This window comes from Cololabis saira, chromosome 4 (genome assembly GCF_033807715.1).
Source record: "Cololabis saira isolate AMF1-May2022 chromosome 4, fColSai1.1, whole genome shotgun sequence".
In the NCBI taxonomy this organism is placed as follows: domain Eukaryota; kingdom Metazoa; phylum Chordata; class Actinopteri; order Beloniformes; family Belonidae; genus Cololabis; species Cololabis saira.
In genome coordinates, this window is record NC_084590.1 from 2,403,668 (window position 1) to 2,413,511 (window position 9,844).

Below are 9,844 nucleotides of genomic sequence, written 5' to 3' on the forward strand. Positions count from 1 at the left end.
TCCTTTCTTTCCTTCCTTCCTTCCTTCTTTCCTCCTTTCTTTCCTTCCTTCCTTCCTTCTTTTCTCCCTTCCTTCCTTCCTTTCTTCTTTCCTCCCTCCCTTCCTTCTTTTCTCCCTCCCTTCCTTCTTTTTTCCCTTCCTTCCTTCTTTCCTCCCTTCCTTCTTTTCTCCATTCCTTCCTTCTTTTCTCCCTTCCTTCCTTCTTTTCTCCATTCCTTCCTTTTTTCCTTTTTTCCTTCCTTCCTTCCTTCCTTCCTTCCTTCCTTCCTTCCTTCCTTCCTTCCTTCCTTCCTTCCTTCCTTCCTTCCTTCCTTCCTTCCTTCCTTCCTTCCTTCCTTCCTTCCTTCCTTCCTTCCTTCCTTCCTTCCTTCCTTCCTTCCTTCCTTCCTTCCTTCCTTCCTTCCTTCCTTCCTCCCTCCCTCCCTCCCTTCCTTCCTTCCTTCCTCCCTCCCTTCCTTCCTTCTTTCCTCCCCTCCTGCTTCCTTGACCTGAAGACAGCACTAGGGTTAAAACTAAAGAGTAACTTCAGTTTTTCAGGAATCTATGGACACCAATGTCACTGTATTTCATCAGCCTTCCCTAAACAATCTACCAAAATACAGCCACATGGAATGAATTTCAAATACAGACATTTTAGAAATGCAAATCCTTTCCTTAAGACTTCAAACATCATATCCCAAACAAGTTATTTACAAAGAAGTCATTCCTGTCTTTCCCTTTCCTCCGCCGGCTCTTTTCCAGCCGAACTTGAGCAGGAAGTGGATCAGAGGTCGTCAACAACAATCTGGTGGGAGTGCAAATATTTTCACCAACATTCCCAGGACTGCTCTGCTTTGGTTGGAGATAAACTTTTCTCTAAAAGACACCCCCCCCCCTGTGTTGTTTGTGCATCTCAGCGTGTATCTCGAGCAGCAGCAGCAGCAGCAGCAGCAGCAGCCGGCTCCGGCTCCTCCCCGGGCTCGTCTCTGCTCAGGAACTCCACGTGTTTCCAGATGCACCAAACCTGCAGAGGAACACCAGGAACGTTCTGACTGCAGGAATCTACAGGGACAACTGTGGAACTTTATGGCAGTTTTACACTAGAACCTACTCAGCCCGACTCCACTCGCCTTGCCCTCGTTTGTTTTCAATACCCAGATCAAGAAAAGGAGGTTGGAGAAGCTGCTGTGACGTACAGGACTGTCTCAGAAAATTAGAATATTGTGGGAATCTTAATCTTAAACTGTAAGCCATAATCAGCAATATTAAAATAATAAAAGGCTTATGCATATAATATTTCAGTTGATTTGTGATGAATCCAGAATGTATGACATTTTTGTTTTTGTAATTGCATTACAGAAAATCACAATATTATAATTTTCTGAGACAGTCCTGTATGTGCTGCTGGGTCTGTGGCTTGTGTTCCATATCAAGTTAAAAAATGAGAGTGAGAGAAGCTTCAAGCGGCGACGCTATTTAATGTTTTGTTAGTTTGTCTCTGTGCTGCTGAAAAGTCAGCTGGAGCCGTGAGCAGCTATGAAGAGACAGATCTCCTGGTAGATCTGGTCGTTCCTTATCTCCGTCTAGATCCTTTTTAATTTTCTCCTCAGCACCAGGTTTATGAACATCTGCACCTCAGAGTTGGATCATGAAACAGACTTTTGCTGCCGTTGCTGGTTGAATAAAATGAACCAGAATCCGTCAGAGTCTCTTTCTCTGATTTCCTCCTCCTGACTCAGACGTCTGACTCCAACCCCCCGACCAAGCCTGTAGTGTGATTTATTTTTTATTTATTATAAGTATCTCACAGCTATCATTTTTGTCCATCGCTCCTGTAGTTTCTTGTGCTGGCCCCCCTTTTCTTTTCTTTTTTCTCTTTTGTACATGGTGCAGCATCCTCTGCTGGTGGTGAAGAGCATCTCTGAATTCACAACACCGGAATCTGCAGCGTGGGAGTGAGAGGGGCAGGGTAACGGCCCGGTTTTGTTGTAGAGATTTGTCCGTCAAGACTCCTCTCCCTGGCCCTGCCCCTTCTCAACCTTTCCCCGACCCTGAACCTAACCTGGGGCTTGCTGATTCGGCCGGAGCTTCAGGAGCTGCGTGCTGGCTTGCGGTCCCCACCCCCGGTCATCGCGCTGCTGCTTCCACCTGCCTGCGGTCCCCACCCCCCAGTCTGGCCCTCGGCAGGAGGGTCACCCTTATGATCCAGGTCCTGGTCCAGGTTTCTCCTTATGATGCAGGTCCTGGTCCAGGTTTCTACCCCCTTATGATCCAGGTCCTGGTCCAGGTTTCTCTTTATGATCCAGGTCCTGGTCCAGGTTTCTCCTTATGATCCTGGTCCTGGTCCAGGTTTCTTCCTCCTAAAGGGGAGTTTTTCTTGCCACTGTTTATGTAATAATTGCTCGGGGGTTTATGTTCATGTTCTGGGTCTCTGGAAAGCGTCTGGAGACAACTTTTGTTGTATTAGACAGACACTATATAAATGGAATTGAATGATGTCAGATACAGCCGACTCAGCCACTTATGGCCCTTTTGCACTAGTCCCGCTTCACCTCGGTTCTACCTGCCACGGCCCCGTTTTGCGCTTTTGCACTAGGGGCTGAGGCGGGTAGAGCCGCTCCAAGCAGATACTTTTTCTGTAACCATTCTAGCGAGGTTCTATCCGGACTGAGCCGGGACTATTTCTGACGTCACCACCCTCCACGCCTCTGATTGGTCGGGGGCGGGGCCGTCAGACGTTTCAATCAGGAAGCGGGAGTCAGCGTGAGCGCGACTCGCGGCTCTTTTAGTATAAAGCGGAAAACGTCTGTTTGGTGATCCAACTCTGAGGTGCAGATGTTCATAAACCTGGTGGCTGAGGAGAGAATTAAAAAAGGGATGTAGACGGGCTGTTTTACTCTCAGCCGCTCGCGGCTCCAGCTGATTTCTCATCAGTGCCGACATGAACAAAGCGGTTGCGCAATCGAGTACGTCACAGCAGCTTCACCCCAACCTGCCCACTTCTCACCTGGCTGTGGAAAAACAAACAGGGACAAAACGGGTAGAGGCGTGACGAGCCGAGTCGGGCTGAGTAAGTACTAGTGGAAAAGCGCCATTAGAACCTCGGCAGAATAGTTACAGAAAAGTATCTACTCGGCACCAGTGGTGTAAAGTAACGAAGTACAAGTACTTCGTTATTGTACTTAAGTAAGATTTTTGAGAATTTGTACTTTTATTGATACTTTCATTTTTCTGTACTTTTACTTACTTACATTTTCAAGGAATAAAAAAATCGTACTTTTAATCCGCTATATTTAAAATTGGACACGTCGTTACTCGCTACAAAACAGAACAGCACAGCGGGGGCTGATTTATGGTTCCGCGTTACACCGGCGCAGAGCTACGGCGTAGGGTACGCGGCGACGCACACCCTACGCCAGGGCTATTCAATTGGCGGCCCGCGGGCCACATGCGGCCCGCCAGGAGCTTTTATGTGGCCCCTGGTCATATTTCAAAAAAGGGGGTGTTTGTTGAAAAAAAAAAAAAAATTATTATTATTTTTTTTTTAATAATATTTTTATAACTGGCTACTATGGACTAAAATGGTTGTGCTCAATGCTTAATATAATATTCAAATAAGGAAATCTTGGTGGAAAGTGGTGCTTTGTCATCATGGCGTGTTTTATTAAAAGTAGGTCAATATCAATTTCATTAAGTTTGCACAATGCATGGTTTCAAAATGAACTTGCATTCAAAATAATATTTCTTTATCTGAATATTATATTTAACATTCACAATTACTAAATCTGGAGACAATTAATACATAATTCATATGTAAACTAGATATATTCAAATGTATAATACAAATGTATTATATTTACATAAGTCTTCGTCTTTGAGTGCAAAATACATTTTGAAAACCCCCACATTTTCAAATTGTGCGGCCCTCTCCATACAGTCCTTTTGCAGATGTGGCCCCCGGCCGAATCTAGTTGAATACCCCTGCCCTACGCCGTAGCCTACGGCGTAAGGTGTGCGTCGATTTAACGCGGAACCATGAGGCGGACGGGAAGGAAGGGGGGCGCGTGAATATACGGAGAAGGAGCTGCAGCTCCCGGGAGAGTTGCGCCGCAGAGGCGGGCCGGACGGCCGGAGGAACCGCCGTCGCGTCGAGTACCGATGAGGACTGAAGCCTGAATTATGGTTCTGCGTTAAATCGACGCAGAGCCTCGCCGTAGGGTACGGGATCTGCGTTGGTGTAACGCGGAACCATAAATCAGCCTTGAGCGGCAGCCGATGCGTGTCCGTGCGCACCATTCTTTGATTCCACCCCTTCTAAGGTGGTTTTGGCATTTAAAAGTTCAAAAGTCTCATCCTTTATCAGCTGGGGTTGCTTAATGTTGTCACTGCATATACAGGCTGGGGGTGCACCTGTCAGCGGGGCCAATGGGGTACAGCAGCAGTGATGAGCAAAGGGAGAAATTAAAATGGGGTAATGGAAACAAACACTAAAGGGGTCAGAATAATATCACCATTATTTAGAGTTGTAAGCAAATTCTTGGATTCTTCATTTCTTTGCAATCCTTTTGAAAATCATTTTGGACTTTGAATTTTGTACTTTGTACTTTGTACTTTTGTACTTAAGTACATTTTACACCATGTACTTTTGGTCCTTTATTATATTTAAGTTGAGGTACTTTTATACTTTTACTTAAGTAATGTTCTTAATGGGTACTTTTTACTTTTACTTAAGTAATTTTCAAGCAGAAAATGTGTACTTTTACTTAAGTACAATATTTTTGTACTTTTTCCACCTCTGCTCGGCACATTAGACCCCTGGTGGAGAAGAACCAAACTGAGTGGAGGAGAGCCGGGCTGAGTAGGTGCTAGTGGAACAGCAGCGTTAGTCATTAGTTAGTCCTCACCTCTGCTGCCAGAGCCAGCAGGCGGCCCCCAGCCAGCAGCAGCGCCCCCCCGGCCTGGGCCCCCGGGGGCAGCAGCAAGCAGCGGGCCAGCAGCCCCCGCTGCTGCAGGTACAGCCACACGGGGAGGCCGTGCAGCCCCCCCACCACCCAGGCCCCCACCGGGGTCTGGAACCCTGGGAGACAAGCTTGTTAGAGTTAGAGTTAGAGTCACACGGGCCGGCTGGTCCCGGCAGTGAGAGACCGGTTACCGCTGACAGTACTCCAGTTGTAAAATAAACCAGGGGGGATGGTGGATTGTATCATATGGGGACAGATAATTTGTGCAGATTACAAATAATATAATATATATTACAAATAATAGCAGTGACCAAAACACCTGCAGAAATACTGCAGGAATGACATAGCAGCAGTTAAATGCAGCCTTCTGTAAGCTTTAAATATCCACTGGGCTTACATCAAATACATCAAAACACAACAATAAAAAACACTTTTCTGAACTTATCAATATGATTCTGTCCTTCACAGGATAAGTAACATGGATCAATGCAAAAACTCACAATCTTAACAAGAATATTTGTCTAATTTCTAGTTAAAATGTCTCATTTTAGTAAAAAAAATCTCATTACACTTAAAACAAGACTCATCACTGGAAAAAACAACAATTTTCACTTGTTTCAAGTAGATTTTCACTTGAAATAAGTAGAAAAATCTGCCAGTGGAACAAGATTTTTTTGCTTGTAATAAGAAGATAAATCTTGTCCCACTGGCAGATTTTTCTACTTATTTCCAGTGAAAATGTACTTGAAACAGGTGAAAATTGTCACATTTTTCTGGTGATGACTCTAAATGTTGAAATAGCAGTAAAACCACATCCATTGATGAAATGACATAAGGGATGGAAAGGGGGGATGGCAGTTTTACAGGGGGGATGATTTGGACCGTTTTTATTTCAGGGGGGGATGATTTGGACCGTTTTTATTTCAGGGGGGGATGATTTGGACCGTTTTTATTTCAGGGGGGATGATTTGGACCGTTTTTATTTCAGGGGGGGATGATTTGGACCGTTTTTATTTCAGGAGGGATGCCATCCCCCCTCATCCCCCCTCAACTCCAGTACTGACCGTTGGCCATGACGGCCCGGATGATCCGGGGACTGCTGCTGAAGCTGCTCTTCCAGCGCTCCCCTCTGCTGCTGTGGTTGCACACAAACACACACCACTCCAGCGCCGACACCAGCCAGCCCCACTGAAACATACGCCAACAAACACTCCCCCTTTAACTGGCAGCTCAAGTAACAAGCTTCTTATTTCAATGCAAAAAAAACTAAACACGTATTTTAAACATTGAATATCTGTTATGTGCAATTGTGTGTTTGTATGCATGTCCATAAGCTGCTGTCATGCCTTTTAAATTGTCCCTAGGGGATAAATAAAGTGATTTGAATTGAATTGAATTTAGCAACAGTGATTCTGGATTTATGCAGGGGAAAATACAGGACTGTCTCAGAAAATTAGAATATTGTGATTTTCTGTAATGCAATTGCAAAAACAAAAATGTCATACATTCTGGATTCATTCGGAATGGCCATTTTCATTGGGAATTAGGTGTTTACATGGTCATTTTTACTCATTTTAAATGGGATTTAATTTTAATTCTGAATTAAACTTCCCATGCACTCATTATTTAGTAGGTTTGGAGCAGGTATTTGTGTGAAGGGTGTGAGACAGTGTGTAGTTTCTCCCCAGACCTCGTACAGGAGGCTCCACAGCATTCCTCTGCCCAGGTTGTCCACCACCACGTCCAGCCAGGCCCCCAACCGGGAGCTCTGGCCCAGCCGCCGCGCCAGCCAGCCGTCCACCCCTGCAGGAGACACAGGTCTGGGTTCAGAGGACCTGGACACCTACCAGGTCCTGGTACCAGGACCTGGACACCTCCCAGGACCTGGTACCAGGTCCTGGTACCAGGTCCTGGTAGGTGTCCAGGTACCAGGTCCTGGTACCAGGACCGGGACACCTACCAGGACCGGGACACCTACCAGGACCTGGACACCTACCAGGACCTGGTACCAGGACCGGGACACCTACCAGGTCCTGGACACCTCCCAGGACCTGGTACCAGGACCTGGACACCTACCAGGACCTGGACACCTACCAGGTCCTGGACACCTCCCAGGACCTGGTACCAGGACCTGGACACCTACCAGGACCTGGACACCTACCAGGACCGGGACACCTACCAGGACCGGGACACCTACCAGGACCTGGACACCTCCCAGGACCGGGACACCTACCAGGACCTGGACACCTACCAGGTCCTGGTACCAGGACCGGGACACCTCCCAGGACCGGGACACCTACCAGGACCTGGACACCTACCAGGTCCTGGTACCAGGACCGGGACACCTACCAGGACCTGGACACCCACCAGGACCTGGACACCTACCAGGACCTGGTACCAGGACCGGGACACCTACCAGGACCTGGTACCAGGACCGGGACACCTACCGTCCAGGGCCGTGTTCAGCAGGTAGAGGGGGACGAAGGCCCCTGGTGTCCCCCGGACGGCCCAGGCCGCAGACAGCAGCAGAATCCTGGTGTATCCTGGAAGGACGGGACACTTCAGTTCACCAACACAACTGTCCTAAAGCCAGCCTTTACCAGCCAGGTCTGCAATCCTCTGGGCTGCGTTTTAAGTAACTGCTCCGGTGTTCCGCCCATTTCTGCTGCTTCGTCCAGAAATGCTCCCTAATGGTTTTCTACCTTTGTAGAGCTACAATTTTACTGTGTTTTACTCCCTAAACCACTTCCTTCCCCCCAGTGGTCCTTGTCTCTTGCCAGACCAGAACTGTAAACAGAGCTGGTAGTAACGAGTTACATTTACTCTGTTACATTTACTTGAGTAAGTTTTGTACTTTTAGGAGTAGTTTTGAATCTCTATACTTTTTATAGTGATTCAAAACTATGTTTCTATGAGTTCATGGGCTTGTTTTAGTTCTGCCTGGTTAAAAAAGAAAAGTACAAAGGCTTGACATTTTGTGCTACTTGTGCTTAATTTATTTTTTTATTCTGTTATTATCTTATTTATTTTATTAGTTATTAAAGGATTGAATTTTACTTCAAGATGATCTCAATTAAAGCTTTTTGTATTAATTCTAATTTATTTTATTATTTTATTGATTTAATTTGCCTGAAGATGATTATTTTGTACTTTTGTCTGTTTGAATGGTTGTGTTAAAACAATAAATCACACGTTACTCAACAGTTACTCAGTACTTGAGTAGTTTTTTCACCATGGACTTTTACTTGTACTTTTGTAATTATTTGGATGACTACTTTTTACTTCTACTTGAGTCATATTATTCTGAAGTAACAGTACTTTTACTTGAGTACAATCTTTGGCTCCTCTACCAGCTCTGATTGTAAATAAGAATGTGTTCTTAGGCAAGCAGTTTATCTGTAGAGCACAATTCAACACAAGATCATTCAAAGTGCTTTACATTAAAAGCGGCAAGACACAATTAAAACATAAACAACACATAAAATGAAATAAAATTATAAGAAAAGAGGTAAAATAATAGAAGGAACAAGTTGTTATAAAGTAAGGGCAGTAGAGTACAGCAGGTACATCTCATTCTTACAATGGCAAGAATTACGTTTCTACACGTCAAAAAGTACAAAGACCGGTGTTCTGCCCATTTCTGCTGCTTTTCCAAAAAATGCTCCCTAATGGTTTTCTACCTTTGTAGATCTACAATTTTACTGTGTTTTACTCCCTAAACCACTTCCTTTTCCCCCAAGTGGTCCCGTCTCTTGCCAGACCGTTATTGTAAAGAAGAATGTTCTTAATGACCTGCCTGGTTAAATAAAGGCCAATGACTGAATGAATATCAAATAAAGCGATACAATTGTTTTTGTTCTCTCTTTATCGTATAATGTTCACAAAATGTAATGCAATTCATCTCATGAGTAGTGTATTTTGAAGGATCAAATACTCAACATCCCATATTATCAATTTAGCGTGGCAATCAAACTGTGCGCATGCGCAGAACCACAAAGCAGCATTTCTCGGCAGGTAGCAGAAATTGGCAGAACACCGGGTCAAATACAGTATTACAAAGTAATCTGTAACCGTTCGTACAGTGAATGAAACCAATTTGACAATTCTATGCCACAATGCCTGTTTCCAGGTCTTATTTTCAATAACTTAATGACCTGCCTGGTTAAATAAAGGCGAATGACTGAATGAATATCAAATAATATCAATATTAATATTATTAATATCAAAATCTTTATCGTATAATGTTCACAAACTGTAATGCAATTCATGTCATGGGTAGTGTATTTTGAAGGATCAAATACTCAACATCCTATATTATCAATTTTAGATGGTGCAAGAAATGATGGACAATCAAACTTTGAAAATCGACTGTGCGCGTGCGCAGAACCACAAAGTAGCATTTCTCGGCGGGGAGCAAGGATCGGCAGAACACCGGAACACCGCTAAGTCACGTTTGTTCACGTTAATCCACGTCTGTTTTTCGGCGTCCTGGCCGAAAAATGAGCTACTAATACAAAATAAAACTTTGTAAAATCAAACGTTGTGTTTACTGACCAACAACATTGGGCCAATACAGCAGAACCTGCGGAGCCATCAGCGCTCAGACACGAGCCACGCAGCCGCAGACGCGACCTCACCTCCACCCAAACATGATGCAGCAGGTTCCCTCCAACTCAAGGCTGATTTATGGTTCCGCGTTACACCGACGCAGAGCGTCCGGCGTAGGTTACGCGGCGAGGCGCACCGTAGGTTGTGCGTCGCCGCGTACCCTACGGCGTCTATTTTACGCAGAACCATAATTGAGCTTAAAACAAACCCAGGCGGGGCCACGCGGACGAGCGTCAGCTGGGACGTGCACGGCTGGATGACGCAATAATACATCCGCTTAGGCCCAATAATGAGAT

General features: G+C 45.2%; 1 protein-coding gene across 2 annotated transcripts; it reads right to left on the minus strand.

The window, feature by feature from the left end:
* Positions 1-430: 430 nt before the first annotated feature.
* si:ch1073-145m9.1 (uncharacterized) lies at positions 431-9,613 on the minus strand. 2 transcript variants are annotated; one of them, XM_061720159.1, is made up of 6 exons: positions 9,495-9,613; positions 7,388-7,483; positions 6,631-6,743; positions 6,005-6,128; positions 4,884-5,056; positions 431-1,003 (listed from the first exon to the last, which is right to left on the minus strand). In XM_061720159.1, exons 1-6 carry the CDS (start codon positions 9,532-9,534, stop codon positions 893-895), a joined length of 657 nt encoding a protein of 218 aa, XP_061576143.1. In that variant the 5' UTR covers positions 9,535-9,613; the 3' UTR covers positions 431-892. The 2 variants fall into 2 exon arrangements, with proteins under 2 accessions (XP_061576143.1, XP_061576144.1); XM_061720160.1 differs by lacking the exon at positions 7,388-7,483 and having other exon boundaries at positions 9,495-9,601.
* Positions 9,614-9,844: the final 231 nt, after the last annotated feature.

Coding starts and splice junctions, on each gene's coding strand:
- si:ch1073-145m9.1 (XM_061720159.1), bottom strand. CDS start 9,534: ATGGCTCCGCAGGTTCTGCTGTATTGGCCCAATGTTGTTG. Junction 7,484..9,494: donor GTATTGGCCCAATGTTGTTG/GTCAGTAAACAC, acceptor CCGTCCTTCCAG/GATACACCAGGATTCTGCTG. Junction 6,129..6,630: donor TGTGGAGCCTCCTGTACGAG/GTCTGGGGAGAA, acceptor CGTATGTTTCAG/TGGGGCTGGCTGGTGTCGGC.